The 22,415-nt window shown below is 37.1% G+C and overlaps 1 protein-coding gene and 1 pseudogene across 1 annotated transcript in view; one reads left to right on the top strand and one right to left on the bottom strand.

Moving 5' to 3' along the window:
- Positions 1–22,415, bottom strand: part of TACR3 (tachykinin receptor 3) — a 69,060-nt gene that overhangs the window by 28,259 nt on the left and 18,386 nt on the right. The window contains exons 2-3 of the mRNA XM_069593580.1: positions 11,621–11,809; positions 9,503–9,653 (exon numbers count right to left, since the gene is read on the bottom strand). Of these exons, the coding sequence (XP_069449681.1) occupies positions 9,503–9,653; positions 11,621–11,809 (340 nt within the window). The remainder of the gene's footprint in view (positions 1–9,502; positions 9,654–11,620; positions 11,810–22,415) is intronic.
- On the top strand, positions 17,040–20,053 carry LOC138442823 (14-3-3 protein epsilon pseudogene; annotated as a pseudogene).

Here is a 22,415-nt window from a genome sequence, read left to right as displayed (position 1 = left end):
AGAATTTGTCAATTTCCTCTCCCTCAGTCTTCTGATCAAACATGATTATTTTAAAAGTTTTTTTTTTCCCCCACATAGTTTTTCAGTTGCTAAGTTGTGTCCTACTCTTTGACACCCCATAGACTGCAGCATGCCAGGCTTCCCCATCCTTCATTATTTCCCGGAATTTGCTCAAATTCATGTCTACTAAGTTGGTGATGCTATCCAACCATGTCATCCTCTGCCACCTCCTTCCCCTTTTGCTTTCAGTCTTTCCCAGCATCAGGGTCTTCCAATGAGTGGGTTCTTCACATCAGGTGGCCAAAGTATTGGAGATTCAGCTTCAGCATCAGTCCTTCCAATAAATATTCAGGGTTTTCCAGACTGATCCCTTCTATTTTGCCATGACTTTTTCTAGGTTCAACATTTCTGCTCATCTTTCTTTAAAATAAAATATTTTCCATCTATTCCAGAATATTATCATGAGGTAAAGTTTAAAAAATGTGTATAGATTGCATTCTATAAAAATAGAATTGGCAAAAAAAGGAAAAAAAATTGGAAAGAATTTTCTTCACAGATTCTGAGCTAGTTTTGGACTCCATGATTGCTCTCTTGCTTTGCCATCTAGGGCACATATATTTATCATGTGCACTTTACATGCATTCATATATACATATTTATAGAAGTAATGGATAGAGAACTACTACATGTAAACAACATGACATTGCACTATAAATTGATGCTCTATGTATTAATATTTCCTGTGATTTTCCTTCCTGTTTCTGTCCCACTAGTGTGCCTATGAAACACCTACCTAAGCATAGGTCAAAGCATGTATTTTTTTCTTTCCTCAAACTAGATAGGGCTAGAGGTAGGAGAAGAAGGATGTGGAGGGGTGGCTGAGACCAGAGAGAAAAAGTATAAGAACTGAAGTCCAACAAAGTAGAAGGAGAGCAAATTTTATTTTTGAGTGGGGGATGCTTCATGCTGAACTGACCCTAAGTGTTGATCTTCCCATTCCAATCTGCACAGTATCCTTGCAAACAACAGTATAATATGAGTGACTGGTTACTTCAGTCAGTTCAGTTTGGTCGCTCAGTCATGTCTGACTCTTTGCAACCCCATGAAACGCAGCATGCCAGGCCTCCCTGTCCATCACCAACTCCTGGAGTCCACCCAAACCCATGTCCATTGAGTCGGTGATGCCATCCAACCATCTGATCCTCTGTTGTTCCCTTCTCTGCCTGCCATCAATCTTTCCCAGCATCAGGGTCTTTTCCACTGAGTCAGCTCTTTGCATCAGGTGGCTAAAGTATTGGAGTTTCAGCTTCAACATCAGCCCTTCCAATGAACACTCAGGACTGGTCTCCTTTAGAATGGACTGATTGGATCTTCTTGCAGTCCAAGGGACTCTCAAGAGTCTTCTCCATCACCACAGTTCAAAAGCATCAATTCTCCGATGCTCAGCTTCCTTCACAGTCCAACTCTCACATCCATACATGACCACTGGAAAAACCATAGCCTTGACTAGATGGACCTTTGTTGGCAAAGTAATGTCTCTGCTTTTTAATATGCTATCTAGGTTGGTCATAACTTTCCTTCCAAGGAGTAAGTGTTTTTTAATTTCATGGCTGCAATCACCATCTGCAGTGATTTTGGAGGCCAGAAAAATAAAAGTCAGCCACTGTTTCCACTGTTTCCCCATCTATTTGCCACGAAGTGCTGGGACTGGATGCCATGACCTTAGTTTTCTGAATGTTGAGCTTTAAGCCAACTTTTTCTTTCTTTCTTTCTTTTACTTTCATCAAGAGGTTTTTTCGTTCTTCTTCACTTTCTGCCATAAGAGTGGTGTCATCTGCATATCTGAAGTTATTGATATTTCTCCCAGCAATCTTGATTCCAGCTTGTGCTTCATCCAGCCCAGTGTTTCTCATGATGTACTCTGCATAGAAGTTAAATAAGCAGGGTGACAATATACAGCCTTGACATACTCTTTTTCCTATTTGGAACCAGTCTGTTGTTCCATGTCCAGTTCTAACTGTTGCTTTCTGACCTGCATACAGGTTTCTTAAACTTATGTGGGGTCAAAGGTTTGAAGGGAAAATTTTGCCTCCAACTAAAATCAGCTACACAGAACTCATTAGAAAATTTTCTATAAGCTTTGCTCACTAATGTTTATGACCTGAAATATATCCTCTTTTATAGGATTTTACAAAGTTTAAATAAAATCACTTGTGCACAATGCCTGGTCCACATTATATGTTAAATAAATTTTTGATGATCTCAATCATGGGTATGTATAGCTGGAAGAGAACTTGAAAATGATCTGCTTCAATCTCCTCGTTTTATAAATATGACAATGAGCCCAGAGAAAAGTGATGACTCAAACAAAGTAAGTCTGAAATAAAACACCATGTCTGGAACTCAGCTGTCCAGAGTCCCAGTTCTTCCACAGTAGTATCTCTTATATCTCTTTTGTTTTGTATCATATCTATCACTCTCTTTCCTGCTATGTCTCTCTCTCTGTCTCTCAGGCACATACAAGACATTGTGCTCATTTGGCTTTACAAACCTGAATTTTCTCCAGATATGAGAAACAATTACGTCCATATATGTCTATTTATATTTGGCAGTGGCGATGTAATTATTGTGGAATGTTTTTAGTTGCAGCAAACCCATTAATATCATTATGTGTTAGCGTGCTATATTAACTGAGGAGAATTTGTTAAGGGAGCTTGTGTATTGTTTTTATTCAGCATATGTTAGAGGAGCTTTAAAGTGTTTAAAAAACTCATTTGAACTAAAAACAAAAAAAGTACTCAGTTAAGCTGATTTATAATTTTTAACAATCAAAACCAGGTTTTAGTGTATATTTTTGCAGGTAAAATAGATGCCTCCTCTCTTTGGTAATTGCATGAAGTTCCAGTGTACAGATAAACCGTTTTTTTAAAATGTAATTTTTGTTGATTGCTGGTACTGGAAACAAGTGTTAAGTTGACTGGTGGTACTGGAAGATAATTTTTTCTTAAAAACAACATTATGTATTTTAGTCAGTTTAACCTAAAGAGCTTTTAAACTCAGAATGTATCAATAAATAATATAATAATGTATTCAACTGTACTCCTGGTAATTAAACAACTAGAAAGATAAGAAACTAATTACTTTATCTTATTTATCACCACCACACAGCGAAGTACAGAAATGATCATTAAAATACAGAAATTATGATCGTGTTTTCTAGAATTAGACTTTCTGGGTTTATATCCTGACTCTGTCATTCAATAGACTAGGCAGTTACCCCAGCTTATGACTGTTTCTTCATCTGCCAACTGAAAATAACAATACTGCTTCCCTTATGTGGTTGTCAGAATTCAATTGGCTAAACTATTTAAAGCACCTAAATCAAGTGTCTGGGACATAACAAGCACAGTAAATGCTTGTTGCTTATATAGAGCTATCACAAGCATTGTACTTTATATTAGTGATAATAATTAGGTTTATTTTTGTCTCATAAATAGATGAAGATACATGCAGATTGGAAGTACATGTTTATGACATTAAGTACCAGACACATTAATACATACATTATCTTTATTAGCCCTCATCAAAAACCTTTTTTTAATTAATTGTACCTGTATTTATTTATTTATTTTTATCATGTCATTTTTTAAAAATTTTTATTTTTACTTTATTTTACTTTACAATACTGTATTGGTTTTGCCATACATTGACATGAATCCACCACGGGTGTACATGCTTTCCCAAACATGAAACCCCCTCCCACCTCCCTCCCCATAACATCTCTTTTGTTCAAGAAAAGGAACAATACTTTCATATCCTGTGAATGAGAAGATGGACAGGAGACTGGCTCAAGGTAGCTGCCAACTCTTTCCACAGGACTGAAAGGGCTTACTTATACTATTACCAGCTGTATGAATTTGGGTCCCATTCACCTTTCCAGACCTTCAGTTTCCTGATTTGTTAAAAATGGAAGAAAGTAATTTCCAGTATGCCTACCTCCTACGATCCACTGGATCATAGAAAAAGCAAGAGAGTTCCAGAAAAACATCTACTTCTGCTTTATTGATTATGCCAAAGCCTTTGACTGTGTGGATCACAACAAACTGTGGAAAATTCTTCAAGATATGGGAATACCAGACCACCTTCCCTGCCTCTTGAGAAATCTTTATGCAGGTCAAGAAGCAATGGTTAGAACTGGACATGGAACAACAGACTGATTCCAAATTGGGAAAGGAGTATGTCAGGGCTGTATATTGTCACCCTGTTTATTGAACTTATATCCAGAGTACATCATGTGAAATGCCGGGCTGGATGAAGCACAAGCTGGAATCAAGATTGCCATGAGAAATATCACTAACCTCAGATATGCAGATGACACCACCCTTATGGCAGAAAGTAAAAAGGAACTAAAAAGCCTCTTGAGGAAAGTGAAAGAGGAGAGTGAAAAAGCTGGCTTAAAACTCAACATTCAAAAAACGAAGATCATGGCATTTGGTCCCATTCATGGAAAATAGATGAGGAAACAATGGAAACAGTGACAGATTTTATTTTCTTGGGCTCCAAAATTACTGTAGATGGTGATTGCAGCCATGAAATTAAAAGATTCTTGCTTCTTGGAGGAAAAGCCATGACCAATCTGGACAGCATATTAAAAAGCAGAGACATTTGCTGACATAGGTCCGTCTAGTCAAAGCTATGGTTTTTCCAGTAGTCATGTATAGATGTGAGAGTTGGACCATTAAGAAAGCTGAGCACCGAAGAATTGATGCTTTTGAAGTGTGGTGCTGGAGAAGACCCTTGGGAGTCCCTTGGACTGCAAGGAGATCCAACCAGTCTATCCTAAAGGAAATCAGTCCTGAATATTCATTGGAAGGACTGCTGCCAAAGCTGAAGCTCCACTACTTTGGCCACCTGATGTGAAGAAATGGCTCATTGGAAAAGACGCTGATGCTGGGAAATATTGAAGAAGGCGGGAAGAGAAGGGGGTGACAGAGGATGAGATGGTTGAATGGCATTACCGACTTAATGGACATAAGCTTGAGCAAGCTCCAGGAGTTGGTGATGGACAGGGAAGCCTGGTGTGCTGCAGTCCATGGAGTCACAAATAGTCTGACATGACTGAGTGACTGAACTTATTTACTTACTTACCTAGGCCTACCTCTTGGGACTACTGTGAGATTAGTACAGTCTATGTATGAGAATGCACTTCATGTAATATAAGTAGTACTCAGACATAAAGTATCATTCTGAAACCTATTCCTTTGAGATAGCTCTCTGAAAGAACTCAACTCTAAAAATTTTGTTTAGGATTCAAGTCCAAGTTCTGCCACTTATAATTTTGTGAATTTGGGGCTCAATTTCATTTTTCTGTAAAACAGGAAAAATTCACATAGATAATGTGAGAATTAAATAATATTCATGTGAAAGTTATTTATAAACTGTGACTCATGTTAAAATGTAGGTCAATATTATGTTTAAATAGATAAATGACCAGTTTTATACCTCTTTACTTTTCTACCACATGATGCTTTCTGATCTTCATAATAAAGTGCTTTATATATTCAAAGTAAAGTGCCTATATAATAAAGTGTACATATATACAAAGTGCCTTAAGTAACAGGTACCATTTACTGAGAACAGTTCTATGTGCCAGGAAATTTTTGAAGTGTCACTGGTATTATTTTCAAAGTATGCATGTTGTTAGGCAGGACAAATGTAAAGGTTGAGTGGGGGTGGTTAATCCTCATTTTCCTGACAGCTTCACGTTAGTTTAACTTTTAGACATATTAGGTTCTATATAGCTTAGACATGGAATTTATTTCCACTCACTGTTCATAGAATTTAATCTACAGGACTCAAAACTGAATATAGTTCCTGAAAACCTTAAGAAAAAGAGAAATGGCAGCAATGTTTCTTAGTAGTTGCAAAGATCTTTTCAGTATTCTGACTAAAATTTCTTAAACTTTTTTTTTTATTCTTATTCATGTGTCTGGGGAGCTCAATCAGTAACTGCTGTTTTGTTTTTATTAATAGTACATTGACTCAGAGTTGTTTATAGAGTTGTTTTTTCCAAGCAGTCATGATGAATTTGCTCTCTTGTAACCAACACTCTCTTATTTCTCAAGTCCAATCTGTAGTATCAAAGATGCAATCTCTAGGAGACAACATATGATTAAATGGCCCATCCAGGGTAAAATTCATATCTTTTACATAAACAGTCATACTGATATAAGAAAAGAGCATAATTACTAGAAATAACAGTATTCCAAACTATACTAAGTAAGTGAAGTGAAGTCGCTCAGTTGTGTCTGACTCTTTGCGACCCCGTGGACTGTAGCCTACCAGGCTTCTCCGTCCATGAGATTTTCCAGGCAAGAATACTGGAGTGGGTTACCATTAGACAATATAGTTGGTGATGGACAAGGAGGCCTGGTGTGCTGCGATTCATGGGGTCGCAAAGAGTTGGACACGACTGAGCAACTGAACTAACTAAATTTTAAATAAAAAAAATTAAGAGAAGAGCTATTTTTATTTTGAAACTTTAAATTTTGTGGCAAAATAAGTGTTACTTTCACAATACTAATAATGGTCATATCAGTAAGTGACTGTGAAAGAAACCTAAGGACAAGGTGATTTATTATGAGAAGCCCTTGTCATAGATGTCATTTTATATTATTTCAGCCAAGATCACAACCTGAGAAATAGAAATATGGAGTAGAACTTTCATATGTCTTAATTTTTGAAATATTCTAAAAGAATCAATCTCTCAGTTTGAATTGATATTTATACTTTGAAATTGCAGAGTAATGCAGTAAAAATGAAATATGTATGCCATATTCTCATCTGCTATAGAGGGGCAAATGCAAAAATATTCCTTCTTTCTTTTGTTCCTTCTGGGATTCAACTCAAAAATAAAAAGGAACACTCAGATTAAATTTTTATCTCTTCCTAGAAAAATATTACGTCAATATTAAGGAAAAGGAGCTATAATCTATAATTACTGAACTTATTTTAAGTTGTGTAGAATTAAACAGGGGAAAAGTGTTTTCAAAATGCTTAAACTAATAGGAAAGAAATAAAAGACAAGAAAGTAAGCAGGAAGTACAAAGACAAGTGATTCTGAAATATAGTACGTAGAATATGGGACTTCCCTGGTGGCTCAGTGGTAAAGAATTCTCCTGCCAATGCAGGAGATGCAGGAGTCATGGGTTTGATCCCTGGGTCAGAAAGATCCCTTGGAGAAGAAAATGGCAGACAACTCCAGTATTCTTGCCTGGGCAATCCCATGGACAGAGGAGCCTGGTGGGCTACAGTCCCTGGGGTCGAAAAGAGTCAGACAGGACTTAGCAACTGAACAACAACAGCAATGTAGACTATCACATCAGTTATTTAATGTGATTATGCCTAAAACATAGCTGTTTAGAAAATACGCCCCCTGCAAAGAGTATCTTGCAGCATGATCAAGATGTTAGAAAGTGAGAATCAAAAAAAGGAGAAGGAGAAACTGTTCACTTAAGATGATTATGTTACTGAAGTTCTGCTAGTTCTACGATTCTTTTATTTTTTTTAATGTGGTAAAGACATAGTTTGGTTGTTTGTGCACTTTATTTTTAAATTTTATTGAAGTATAGTTGATTTACAAGTTTTGTTAATTTCTGTTGTACAACAAAGTGATTCAGTTATATATATATATACATTCCTTTTCATTAGGTTTTATCACAGCCTATTGAATATAGTTCCCTGTGCTATACAGTAGGATCTTGTTGTTTATCCATTCTAAATGGAGTCGTTTGCATCTACTAACCCCAAACTTCCAGGCAATCCTCTCTCCCTCCCCCACTTTTCCTTGGGAACCACAATCTGCTCTCTACGTCTGTGAGTCCATTTTTGTTTTGTGTGTGGTTGCGTGCATTCTAAGTCACTTCAGTCATGTCCGACTCTATGCAGCCCTGTGGACTGTAGCCCACCAGGCTCCTCTGTCCATAAGATTCTCCAGGCAGGAATACTGGAGCGGGTTGCCATGCCCTCCTTAGATAAGTTCATTCATATTTTGGATTCTACCCATAAGCGATGTCCTATGATATTTGCCTTTCTCTCTCTGACTTACTTCACTTAGTATCATCATTTCTAGGTCCATCCATATTACTGCAGAGGGCATTGTTACTTTCTCTTTGTGACTTAGTAGTATTCCATTATACATATGTACCACATTCTCTTTATCCATTTGTCTGTAAATGGAAAATTAAGTTCTCTCCATGTCTTGGCTATTGTAAATAGTGTTGGAGGGAACACTAGGGTGCCTGTTTTTTTTTTTTTTTTGAATTATAGTTTTCTCTGATATATATGCTCAGCAGTGGGATTGTGTACTTCATTTTTTAGTTTTCTTTTCCCCAAAGAGAAATAAAATGAAATTTTATATACTATAGGCTGAAATAACTAAATTGATGTGAAAAAATATTTGCTTTCAAATACTCAACCTAACAATAAAATGCTAACCAAACATAAAATCTTGTCTGTCAACAGAGAAAAAACTTATTAATGTTAAAATAGAATCTATTTTCTATACTAGGTTTTAAAAACCTGATTGATTGTTGTTAAGTGAGTGTCGGTAAGTAATAGTTCCACATAAATAAATGAATCATACATGGAATAATAATAATTGACATAATCGGTGTGTCTCACTTATCCTTGGAAAAACCTCTGTGATTTGCACTAGGTACTCATCACTTGGAGAGAGAAAGATCGAATAGAGATTCTAAGATTCCTTTTAACTATGCAAATTTATTATAAAAAAATCTCACTCACTGAGTTACATAGTAGTAGTCAGAAAAGGAAACAATGAAAAAATAATCCTATTAAAATGTCACTATGATAATTCTTATAGGTTTTCTTGCTTAATGTGAATTGTTCAGAAATAATTTTTATCATGTCACCCAGTAAGCTGTACAACAGCATTAACGTAACTTCATCTGTTAATCAGATGGCTGTGTAGAAGCCAGATAAAGGATAGGGGTGGAATGTGGGGAGGTGTAGGGAAGAGAAGAAGAATGAGATACATAAATGGATATTATAGCTTTATAGCACATACTAAGAGAGATGCCTTTCCTGGGATAAATAGAACTTCTGAAAGATTATATAGTACATCAGAGGCATTTTGTTTAATAAAAGACTAAGATAACTAGAGCTGCAGAAATACAACCAACTGTGACTCCTACAGTGAAATTTCAGAAGTTTCTAGTGGTATAATTAAGAATATTCTGCAAAAGGTAATAGTTTTTCTGTAAGGAAATGACTACTTTTATCATAAACTGCTATTGTACATGACTAGTGTCTTATAGAAGATAAAAAAAAGCAAAATTTAAAAAGAAGAAAGAAGGGGGAAAAATAAAAGTAGAAGTAAAGCATCAAATTATATATTAAAATGCCATACTAGATTTTTTTTTTCCCTTCTCTGATGCACCACAATTTACACAAATGCTGGGAAAGTTATACGGAACAGTACCTTTCTTTTAGCCTTTAGCTGCTCATGATACTTGTCACAGGTGTCCCCTGGGATCTCTCCTCCCCAGAGGGTGATTCCAACGATGGTGTATGTGATGCCCATGACAAGCAATGGGAAACAGTACACCAGGATAATAACAATAATATGGTAACTGCAAGAAATAAGAAAAGTACATGCTGAAGAGCATATTGGAGTAAAATAATGAGACTTTGAATTCATCCCATTTTAAGTCATAATTGAAAATGCCAATGACTAGCCCACATTTTCTCTTCTAAGTCCTCATTTTATAATTTCACCAAAACACCTAGCTACTGTCACCTGTACTGTGTGCTGTGCTCAGTCGCTTCAGTTGTGTCCAACTCTTTGCAACCCCGTGGATTGTAGCCCACCAGGCTTCTCTGTCCATGTGATTCTCCAGGCAAGAATACTGGAGTGGGTTGTCATGCCCTCCTCCAGGGATCTTCCCGACCCAGGGATTGAACTCATGGCTTCTGCATGTCCCACATTGGAGGTGGATTCTTTACCACTGAGCCACCAAGGGAAGTACCAGCTATTGTCATCTATAATCATAGACATACTACCAGTTTAAATTTGTCAATTTTTACTTCACATATGAAAACTATAGCATTCATACAGAGCTCGTTTAAACTGCACGTTTCCCCTTGCCTAGAGGCTTCAAGATGAGTATTTTCCATTGCTTGGTAATCACTAGGCTAACCTAATTAAACAGATAATCAGAGGAAAAGAGATGGCACAGAGTAAACTGATCAACTGATACATTTTCTTCTGTGTAAATCTATTACATACATCTTGCAACATCAGTCATATTTGAAATAAATCATTCTTCCTCTAAAGGAAAAAAAATGTAACTAGATGTTCTGAGTCATATTAGAGTTTTATCAAAGTCTTGGCACATTTTGATTATATCATTAAATTTGGTAAATAACATATGGAGGTATTAGTCATGTCAAAGTCATTATACTAGAAATTATCAAACTAAATTTTGGGATTTCATAGCTTTCAATAAAAATTATAAAAATATTACTATGGTGGACTAAGACAGGAGCCAATAATATAATAGCCAAATTAGAATTTGTATAAACTTTTGAGTGACTTCCACTGTCTTAGGAAGGCTTTAAAGTAATTAAAATTTTGCTATACTAATCTCAATATCTGTGTTTATTTGGTAAAGCTGTCTTTCTGATAGCTTATTAAGTGTTAAAGTCAGTGGTGAATTGATTCAGTCAACAAATAATTTGATTTTATTATTATGAATAATTTTGTTTTGCTATCATACAAATAAGATATATTAGTATTACATAATGGAAAGAATGCAGTCCTCAGTTTAATAACTGCTGCCTGCTTTTCCTTTAATAAACACTCCTCAATCTTTTTCTTTAAAAATCTGGACTCTGAGTAGAGCAGAGTTTGATAAAATATCTGCTTTAAAAGATGATCATTGTATTTGCATTATTTGTTAGTTTTTAAAGGAAAAAAACAGATCACTAAATAATAATTTTATTTGAAATAAAATTTAAATGGTCAGAATAAAAAACAAAATGGAAACAATTGTTTTGTTAATTTGCTTTTTTAAAGGTGTGTCCAAAATATGAAATACCAAAGTCTAACATGTAGCATTCTTATCTCCTTTCTGACCTAAGTGTTTAAGTTTTTAATGCTAAAACAAAGAAAGGAACACAACCAGGAACATACCAAGACTCCCTTTCCTTTCAGCCAGGCTTCTTACAAGAGCAATCCACACCTTGGGTTTCAGTTCCACCCTTCTCACTCATTCCATAATCCAGAACAACCTGGTTTTCCTTTGCGCTTTCATCTCCAGTTATCTTATCATCTTCTCTGGAAACTCTCCAGAGCTACCCCATATTTTCATCACATTTTTCCCATTAGAAATCACTGTAACTTATACAAACTAATTGATCATATCAGACTGTACTATATACAGATAGTATAGTATTTTCATGTGTTTTTTTTCCGAAGTAATGTTTGAGCCCTTAAAGGAACTGTCTATGCCTTATCTGCTTAACTGTTGCTCCGAACCTATAGTTCCTTAAGTGCTCAATGCATTTAGTTGAAGATTATAATAGGTAATTAACTTACGTGAAATGTTGCTTGGGGCCTTCTGGCCATTGCACGTAGCAAAGAGTACGGCCTGGCATGACTTTGGTTTTGGAATAAAGACACTGAGGGAATGCAAGTAGAAATGCTAGAATCCAAATGCCTCCAATGACAATCTTGGTTGCGGTGGCAGACAGTCTGGGCTTCAAGGGGTCAATGATGGCCATATACCTGTATAAAAACAAACAAAATCATTTTGTTGGGTCTCTTGTTAGCAGAGTTTAAAGTGAGTTTCAAAGGACTTTCAAGGGCCATGGTTATCTCTTTTCTAGCAAACAAATTAATAAAAATTTCGCTTGCATAGAGACAGCATAGAGTAATTATGGCATAGTCTTATCAATCAGGCAGATCAAGGTTCAAATCCTATCCTGTCACTTATTTAACTTTTTTGAATTTCAACTTTATTTTTTTTTAAATAGAAATAAGAACACCCCCTCTTAATGGTGAAGTCAAGATCAACAGAAATAATACAAGTGAAAGGTATCAATTATTTGGTGCTGTGCCTAGCACATTATCAGAACTCTGCCGAACGGAATCAGAAATGTATGCATTAAGTGCTTAAAAAATATGAGTTCTGTACCCTAAGACCTCCATTTTTCTTGTGTATGTTTAACTTTATAAAAAGAAAATTCTAGAGAACTAATAGATAATGTCTACATGATTGACAAAGATGAGGAATCCCTAGGAAAGATATTGTCAACATATCCATTGAAAAGCATCCAGAGACATGGTTCAGGATTTAGATAAGGACGAATAAACCAAGTTTGACTAAGGTTATGCTGTTACCTCCAAAACAGTTCATACTATATCATACAAATCTACATAGTGTCTACGTAACTATATATAAAATAATTGTTATAGGAACATATATTTAAGGCTCTAAGAAACATCAGTTCAGTTCAGTTCAGTTTAGTTCATTCGCTCAGTTATGTCCGACTCTTTGTGACCCCATGAATCGCAGCACACCAGGCCTCCCTGTCCATCACCAACTCCCGGAGTTCACTCAGACTCACATCCATCAAGTCCGTGATGCCATCCAGCCATCTCATCCTCTGTCGTCCCCTTTTCCTCCTGCTCCCAATCCCTCCCAGCATCAGAGTCTTTTCCAATGAGTCAACTCTTCGCATGAGGTGGCCAAAGTACTGGAGTTTCAGCTTTAGCATCATTCCTTCCAAAGAACACCCAGGGCTGATCTCCTTCAGAATGGACTGGTTGGATCTCCTTAGAATCCAAGGGACTCAAGAGTCTTCTCCAACACCACAGTTCAAAAACAGTTCAAAAGCATCAATTCTTCGGTGCTCAGCCTTCTTCACAGTCCAACTCTAACATCCATACATGACTACTGGAAAAACCACAGCCTTTACTAGATGGACCTTAAGCACATATTATTTTTAGAGTGCAATGTTTTGGGAAATTAGAAACTGTTTGAATATGGTAACAAAAGTCAAGCTTTATTCACTTGGTAAAACAGTAACACTATGTCTGGGAGAATCAAATTCTAGTTTTAAATTGGATAATATGGCTCATTGCCAACTTATGGCCAATAGTCAGAGTAGAAAATAATGTATGCTAAATTAATTATATCTTGGCATTTCTCTCAATAAAGCATATTATTTAATCATACTACTTTTACTGTTTACCATTTTGTGTTTTTCAAAGGCAACGGTTTTATCAAAGAATGAATATTACTTAAACCAAAAACATTTACTTTTATGAATAAGTATTTCAACATGAGTAATTCATTAATTTGCTTATTGCTATTTGCTTTGCAACTATTAGGTAGAACTAGATCTTCAGTGATATATTGGTACTTATATACTATTCATAATATTAGCTTTAGTTGTAATTTACTTAAAGAAAATATTAATTTATTATATATGACAGCTAATGTGTCTGACTCTTTAGGACCCTATGGACTGTAGCCCACCAGGCTCCTCTCTCCATGGGATTCTCCAGGCAGGAATACTGGAGTGGGTTGCCATTTCCTTCTCCAATGACAGCTACTAGGCAAAAGTGAATGTTAGATATGACAAAAGTAACAGTAAAACAGTACCTTGGTTTAAGCAAATACACTGCCTAAAAAAGAAAATAAAATGCATACGTTTGAATTTGAAAACTGTTTAACATTCACCTCTCATGCTTATGTTGGTAAAAATTAATTCTAGCAATGTGTATTGATTGCTAAGCATAACCAGGCAACTTATTACATACCCACACAGACAGACACACTGTATATATATGTATATACATATATATATTTAACAATCAGAAAAGTTCAATAAATCAAATAATACTATCTCTATTTTACAGAAAAGAAGACTTGAGGCTTAAAGTTTAAGTACATTGTTTAAAAATGTCCAAGATGGTAAGAATTCGAATTCTAAGCCAGTTCTGCCAATCCTTGAAGTCTATATAGGTACAGATTATAGCTTTGAATAAAACTATTCATATGAGGAATTATGGAAGAGAAAGAGAAATATATAAGGTATATGTCTTCCAAAGAATCAGAAGTCACATTTTGTCTGTAAATTCACACATTTATGTGTAACATTAAAGACAAATGTCAAATATATAAAAGCAATAATTTTGGTTGGTTATTTCTGTTCCCCCTGCTGTGGACTGTAGCTCACCATGCCATTTCTCTCATTATACTGAAGTTTTGCATTATGGTGTTTACAGAGTCAGACATAGAACTTATCAATAAATGTTTTACTGAACTGAATATTCCTCAATCCTATCATAATCTTTGCTTTTTTTGCTTGTACTGGAAATTTATGAATCCAGTTTGAATGTTTAGACAGTTGCTATTTTGAGACTAAAATGAGAAGTTGAGTGACATGAGTAGGTTTAAAGTCCTGTACAGCCACTTCAGCATGGACAATTCAAAATAAACTGCAAAGTTTTCAGTGATCTTTTTTAAAACAATCTATTAGTTTAGTGTTAGAGGAATTATTTCCTACAGGTAGAATACTGTTTCACTTAAACTGTATGGAAGCAAGCAATCAATTTATGTTCTCACCAACATTTAAGTGAAAGTAGAAATTTTGAAACTTCAAGCTGACATTTTTGTCATTTTTGGTTTGATCTATTATTCATTCATTCAACCAAATATTTATTGGATGCCTGCTGTAACATTCCAGACACTGTAGTAATACAACAGTGAGAAAAAATGACCTTTGCAGAACTCACAGTTGAGTGAAGTAGGTAGATATTAATCAAATAATCTCATTAATAAGTTTTAAAATTACAAATATAATAAATGTTACAAAGGCAATGTTTATGGCTGTTTTAGTGCATTTAGCGGAAAAAAACATTTAGATGATCAATCAGTTCTCCCTAAGAAAAGAGTTCTGGGTTGAAACCTGAAAAGGTGACTAGGCAAGGTAGCAGAAGGGTGAAGGTTGTAAAAAAGATTTCTGAGAGAACAAACAACACATGGAAAATTCCTGTGCAAATGGTGGGGTTTTCAGTTCAGTTCAGTTCAATTGCTCAGTCATGTCCTACTCTTTCTGACCCTATGGACCACAGCACGCCAGGCCTCCCTGTCCATCACCAACTCCCGGAGTTTACCCAAACTCATGTACATTGAGTTGGTGATGGCATCCAACCATCTCATCCTCTGTCATCCCCTTCTCCTCCTGCCCCCAATACCTCCCAGCATCAGGGTCTTTTCCAATGAGTTAGCTCTTCTGATCAGGTGGCCAAAGTATTGGAGTTTCAGCTTCAACATCAGTCCCTCCAATGAACACTCAGGACTGATGTCCTTTAGGATGGACTGGCTGGATCTCCTTGAAGTCTAAGGGACTCTCAAGAGTCTTCTCCAACACCACAGTTCAAAAGTATCAATTCTTTGGTGCTCAGCTTTCTTTCTTTTTTTTTTTTTTTCAACTCTCACATTCATACATGACTACTGGAAAAACCATAGCCTTGACTAGATGGACCTTTGTTGGCAAAGTAATGTCTCTGCTTTTTAATATGCTGTCTAGGTTGGTCATAACTTTCCTTCCAAGGAGTAAGCATCTTGTAATTTCATGGCTGCAGTCACCATCTGCAGTGATTTTATGGGTCAAATTATGTCCCCCTAATGAAAGTGGAGAGTGAAAAAGTTGGCTTAAAGCTCAATGTTCAGAAAATGAAGATCATGGCATCCGGTCCCATCACTTCATGGGAAATAGATGGGGAAACAGTGGAAACAGTGTCAGACTTTATATTTTGGGGCTCCAAAATCACTGCAGATGGTGACTGCAACCATGAAATTAAAAGACGCTTACTCCTTGGAAGAAAAGTTATGACCAACCTAGATAGTATATTCAAAAGCAGAGACATTACTTTGCCGACTAAGGTCCATCTAGTCAAGGCTATGGTTTTTCCTGTGGTCATGTATGGATGGATGTGAGAGCTGGACTGTGAAGAAGGCTGAGTGCCAAAGAATTGATGCTTTTGAACTGTGCTGTTGGAGAAGACTCTTGAGAGTCTCTTGGGCTGCAAGGAGATCCAACCAGTCCATTCTGAAGGAGATCAATCCTGGGATTTCTTTGGAAGGAATGACGCTAAAGCTGAAACTCCAGTACTTTGGCCACCTCATGCGAAGAGTTGACTCACTGGAAAAGACTTTGATGCTGGGAGGGATTGGGGGCAGGAGGAGAAGGGGATGACAGAGGATGAGATAGCTGGATGGCATCACTGACTCAATGGACGTGAGTCTGAGTGAACTCCGGGAGTTGGTGATGGACAGGGAGGCCTGGCGCGCTGTGACTCATGGAGTCGCAAAGAGTTGGACACGACTGAGCGACTGAACTGAACTGATCTGAATAAAAGATACATTCAAGTCCTAATACCCAGTATCATAGGAGATGACCTTGTGAGGAAATAGTTTTATATAGGTAATCAAATTAAAATAAGGTCATCAGGATGGGCCCTAATTCAATATAAGGCATAAAGGAGAATTCTGGAAACAGAAACACAGAAAGAATGCCACAGGAAGATGGAGGATTGAGTGATGTGTCTACAAGTCAAGGAATGCCAAAGACCCCAGCAATCCACCAGAAGCTAGGAAGGGCAGGCAGAATTTCCTCATAGGCTTCAGAGGAGCATGACCCTTGCCAACCCCTTGATTTAAGACTTCTATCTTCCAGAAATGTGAGAAATAAATTTCTGTTAAGTCACCCAGTTTGTTCTGGCTTGTTACAATTTGATAGGTAAGGGTGGGAGAACCATGTGCACTTGAGGACCTGAAGGCTAAAGTAATTGAAATGCTGAAAGTGAAGGGGGAAAGTGATTTGAGATGAAGTTGTAGTGTAGGTCATGGAATTTTGTCCTCTCGAAAGTAATTGAAGTGATTCAATCAGGAAGGGAGAGTAATCAGATTTTAGCCCGGAGAATGGATTGAAAGAGGGAAAGAATGGAAGCAGGGAAGTAAGTTACCTCATTACTGTTTTTGTTTGGGTGAGAGATGATTGCTGCTTGGGACAGAGTATCACCACTGGAGACTGAATTACATTAATGACTGAGGAAGACAAAGAAATGTTGAAATATTGCAGAAAGGGAGAGCCAGTTGGCCAAAGAAATAGGTGGAAGTGCCAGGTACTGCTGAAGAAATTGGTGATTGAAATTGGTGATTAGAAATTCACTGCGGCATCGATATTTCCTATTCTGCAACTCTCTCTAGGAATAATAATTCGTTCAACAGTAACATGAAGAAAATGGATCCTTAGGGTCTGCAAATAAAGACCCTTTGGACCTTGAGGAGAAATGATCAAATCCAGGATATAATTTTACTCAAATGATTGTCAGTACTTTATGACTCCTTTAAATAAATATACATCTTTGATATGATCACATTCGACTTTTCTAGGTGTTTGTTTGAGCTCACTACCATTCTTCCCTCACCAAACAGATTCTCAGATATATTAGAGCCCCCTTAGCATGACTTGTTTCCCCAAAAATAGCTATGATTGGATTCTTCATTCTTCTGCTTAGCATATCACCTGAGGAAGTTTTAAAGTCACTTTTTTAAAAAGATATTTTTCTGATGTGGATGATTTTTAAAGTATTTATTGAATTTGTTACAATATTGCTTCTGTTTTATGCTTTGGGTTTTTTTGGCTGAAAGGCATGTGGGAACTTAGTTTCCTGACCAGGGATTGAACCCCCTGTGTTGGAAGGCAAAGTCTGAATCATTGGACCACTAGGGAAGTCCCTATATCCATCAGAAGCTCACATTTAATGCCATCTTTTATTAGTTTTCCTTTTCATTGCAATACTAGATCACTTCCCTTTATCATTTACTTCTTTTTCTGATATGATTCAAGGGTTTTTTTTCATCAGAAAGATGTCTTTTACAAAATAGAATTCTTTGACATAACTGCTTACTCTCAGTAAGTAAGCTTTTCCATTTTGTAACTGTTCTTGGTATATGGTATAATTCTTCCTTTCACTAGCCTTTTTAATAAGCTCTGTTTCTGGATCTTTAAATGCTTATACACACTTAAAATTTTGGGTATAAAGACACTGCAGCCTTCAAATGTTTGCTTGCTTATATTAAATATTATTTACCTGAAATAATACAGATTTTACTATTTTCCACTTTGCTTCTGGCCAGAGTAGACACTGTTTTAGTACATAAATTCAGGACCCTCTAACCTGAAGTGAAGAGATGAAGCCTTAGGAAGAAGTACTTGGTAAGAAATATGTGTACAGCTGGAGACTTAGACAATTTGTAGCAAAACTGAAAGGCAAGAGTGGTACATATATCTCAGAAGTTATCTTCTTCCTGCCACGCCCTCCAGGGGTCTACATTATGTAAAGCCAAGAAGAGGCCAGAGAACAAGAGACGCTATTGATATAGTGAGTCTATAGAAGAGGTCAGCCTGGTGGGCAGGGTCAGAAAAAAGAGTGGAATAGACAGTGAGTAGATCTGAATTGAAAAATGGAAATTATCCAGCTCAGATATAATTTCAGGTTTTTTCACATGCTGGTTTCCTTGCTGAAGTGATTTTCTCTTGCTTATACATTATTCTAAAGTTCTGTGGCTGGAAAACTTCCATCCATCCTTTAATTTCCACTCAGATTACAGAATGACACTGTAGATTCTCTTCCTCTCTCTATCCAGAGTTTGTTTTTATGTCTTCAGTGCTGCAACAGAATTATGCTCATACTTTGATTTTAGCTCATTGGAGATGTGATTTATTCTTCAGTGTTCTCTAGCACCTAAAAAATTATCCATAGTAGTCAGCTTGACTGTTGAATAGTGACTGCAAATAGTTGTTAAATATTTGGACAGATAGATAAGTGAATGCTGCTACTACTGCTAAGTCACTTCAGTTGTGTCCGACTCTGTGTGACTCCATAGACGGCAGCCCACCAGGCTCCCCCATCCCTGGGATTCTCCAAGCAAGAACACTGGAGTGGGTTGCCATTTCCTTCTCCAATGCATGAAAGTGAAAAGTGAAAGTGAAGTCGCTCAGTCGTGTCCGACTCTTAGCGACCCCATGGACTGAAGCTACCAGGCTCCTCTGTCCATGGGATTCCCCAGGCAAGAGTACTGGAGTGGGATCTGAGATAAGTGAATAATTGTTTATAAATGAAAACTTCAGAGTGTACACAATTTTAGAAAGGAAGAAAGAAGAAAACAAGGGAGGAGAAGACAAACTAAAAATGATTCAGGAATATTAACAAATGGTTGAGACTGAGCCAATATGTTGTGACAATCTGGATGTACTGGACACATCATTCGAGCAGCTAACACTGGTGAGTCCAAGGTTTTCTATTATAAAATGAAAGGGGACTACCACAGGTGTCAGGCTGAATTTGCCACAGGAAATGACAGGAAGGAGGCTGCAGAGAACAGCCTAGTGGCTTATAAAGCTGCTAGTGATACTGGAGAAGGCAAAGGCACCCCACTCCAGTATTCTTGCCTGGAAAATCCCATGGACGGGAAGGCTGCAGTCCATAGGGCCGCTGAGGGTTGGACACGACTAAGTGACTTCACTTTCACTTTCATGCATTGGAGAAGGAAATGGCAACCCACTCCAGTACTCTTGTCTGGAGAATCCCAGGGACAGGGGAGCCTGGTGGGCTGCCGTCTATGGGGTCGCACAGAGTCAGACATGACTGAGGTGACATAGCAGCAGCAGCGATATTGCAATGACAGAATGTTCATCAAAACATCCCATTCGCTTAGGTCTTGCTCTCAATTTTTCTGTATTCTACTATGAAATTTTTAATTCCCCTGACTGTGCCTGCAGGTTGGCAAAAGCAGCTTTTGATGATGCAATGGCAGAACTGGACATGCTGAGTGAAGAAAGCTGTACAAACTCTACACTTATCATGCAGTTATTACGTGATAATCTGACACTGGACTTCAGAATAAGGAAGCACTGCAGGATGTGGAAGACGAAAATCTGTGAGACATAAAAGTCAACACGAGAAACTATCTCTGACCACCCTGGACCTTCCCATCCCACCCTTCTTGGAAATTCCCTCATTGTCACTGAGAAACACCAAATCTGACTCTTACATTTGGTCTCAGAATTTAGGTTCCTGTCCTGTTGGTTTTCTTTTTTTTTTTTTACACAGTTTTCAAAAGTTCTTAAAGGCAAGAGTGAATTTCTGTGGATTTTTCTAGTCCCAGCTTTTAGGTGAAGAACACTAACAGGACTGCATAGAGGCTTTTTCAGCATTACTGTATTATCTCCTGCCAGAGGCGGCAAGATCACCATTAGAATGGAAATTCCATTCATTCAAAAGCCATTAGAATTTTACATGATGCAAGCATCTAAGAGAAAGGTTAATCACACCATAGAGGTGTATGTGGTATCATTTCCCCTTTTTCTAATTGTTTAATTGAATTTTATACCAGTGTTTAAAATTAATTGGATGTCAACTTGCGGTGGTAGAAGGTTGTTTGGGGAGTTTATTGTAATGGTTTTGCTGTAAGTATTTCAAACTCTGCTGAAATGTTGCTGAAAAGCACGGTGCTGGTAACAGTTCAACAATCCACAGCTGTTCATTCTTGCCTACTTTTACTCTTCCTCTGATGCAGGTTAGTGTTGAAGGTGGTATGGAAAACCTGCATGCATGTTCAATTCTTTGTTTCTTTTCTTTCCCTCTCCTCCTGGGCCCCGCACCTCCCCTCCCCTCCTTGCTTGCTCAACATCTGTCTTTTGTTCAATATGTGTAACTTGAAGCTAATTTGTACTGCTGGATATCTGACTGGAGTCACAGATACAGAATCTGTATCATACTGAAACACAACATGGATTAACATTACACAAATAAAACAAACCAAAATTAAAAAGGAATAGCTTTCTGTTCAGTCATTAAGTCACTTAGGTTTCTTTACTTTGCTAAATGGGAATAATAAACATAATGTAGAGTATAATTATGTGGTAAAAATGACATTAAATTACATAGTGTATACAAGGAGACTTAGATAATATCAGGCACAGTAGACCCTCAAATCACTCTAAAACTATGTTGAGTACAATTAAATTAACACTTGAAACTTAAAAACCAAGCTGCTGTGGTAAGCTTGAGATGAAACCAAGCAAAGATAACTCATCTAATGTAGTTCTTAGCTAGTTGTGAATAGAGTGGAAAGAAAAATAAGTTCATGCCAAAATTCTGACCTAAGGATTAAAAAAATTTCTTTTGATATTATCGTAGCTCCTCACAGAAACTATTTAATCAAGGTAGTGTATTATAGGTCATTTCTCTTTCAAATCTCTCCTTTAGACAGTTTCCTGTATGGAGAGTAGTAAGGTCTTTGCACCCTCAATCAGGGCAACTAGTGCTCAATGGTTCAATGATTAAATAGAAATGTTCAGTGTTATACTTGGAGACTCCGTAAGTTCTTTGGGTGCAATGGGAATTAATTTCCCTCAATTTTGTTTAATATGGATCTATACCATCTTAAACTCCTTTTTGAAGTGGCCTGTGGCAATTCCACTCTGTTATCTTTAACATTAGAGAGATGGTGTTGTCAATCAAGCATAAGGACTTCTACATCTTCAGGTAATTTAAGTTGTGATGATGTAAGTGCTTACTTCACTGTGCAAATAGAAGAAAAGAGGAATAGATAACCATTGCAAAGAGTCGGACACAACTGAGCGACTGAACTGAACTGAAACTAGAAGAATAATATAGTCTTGGATATCATGCTCATGCTCAGTCGCTACAGTCATGTCCGACTCCTTGCAACCCTGTGGACAATAGCCCACCAGGATCTTCTGTCCATAGGATTCTCCAGGCAGGATTTCTGGAGTGGCTTCCCATGCCCTCCTCCAGGGGATCTTCCTTACCCAGAAGTCGAACCCAAGTCTCCTGTGTTGACTGCATTGCAGGCAGATTCTTTACCTCTGAGCCACTGGAGAAGCCCATTCTTGGATATATACTTAGATTATAAATATATTCATAACATCTGGGATAATACTGCACATATTTGGCACCCATAACATATTTATTGGGGCTTCCCTGGTGGCTCAGTGGTCAAACACTCACCTGCCAATGCAGAATATGTAGATTTGATCCCTGGATCGGGAAATCCCTGGAGCAGGAAATGGAAACCCACTCCAGTATTCTTGCCTGGGAAGTCCCATGGACAGAATAAGCCTAGTGGGCCACAGTCCATTGGGTCACAAGAGTCCAACACAATTTAGCAATTAAACAACATGTTTATTATATGACTAAATTAATGAATGAATGGAGGTAGTTTAAAAAATTGTTTTTATATCATTGAAAAATCTGTACTCAACTTAATAAGGTATCATGAATATAT

This window comes from Ovis canadensis, chromosome 6 (genome assembly GCF_042477335.2).
Source record: "Ovis canadensis isolate MfBH-ARS-UI-01 breed Bighorn chromosome 6, ARS-UI_OviCan_v2, whole genome shotgun sequence".
In the NCBI taxonomy this organism is placed as follows: domain Eukaryota; kingdom Metazoa; phylum Chordata; class Mammalia; order Artiodactyla; family Bovidae; genus Ovis; species Ovis canadensis.
Note: the sequence above shows the minus strand (reverse complement) of the source record. Positions and strands in the feature narration are given on the sequence as shown.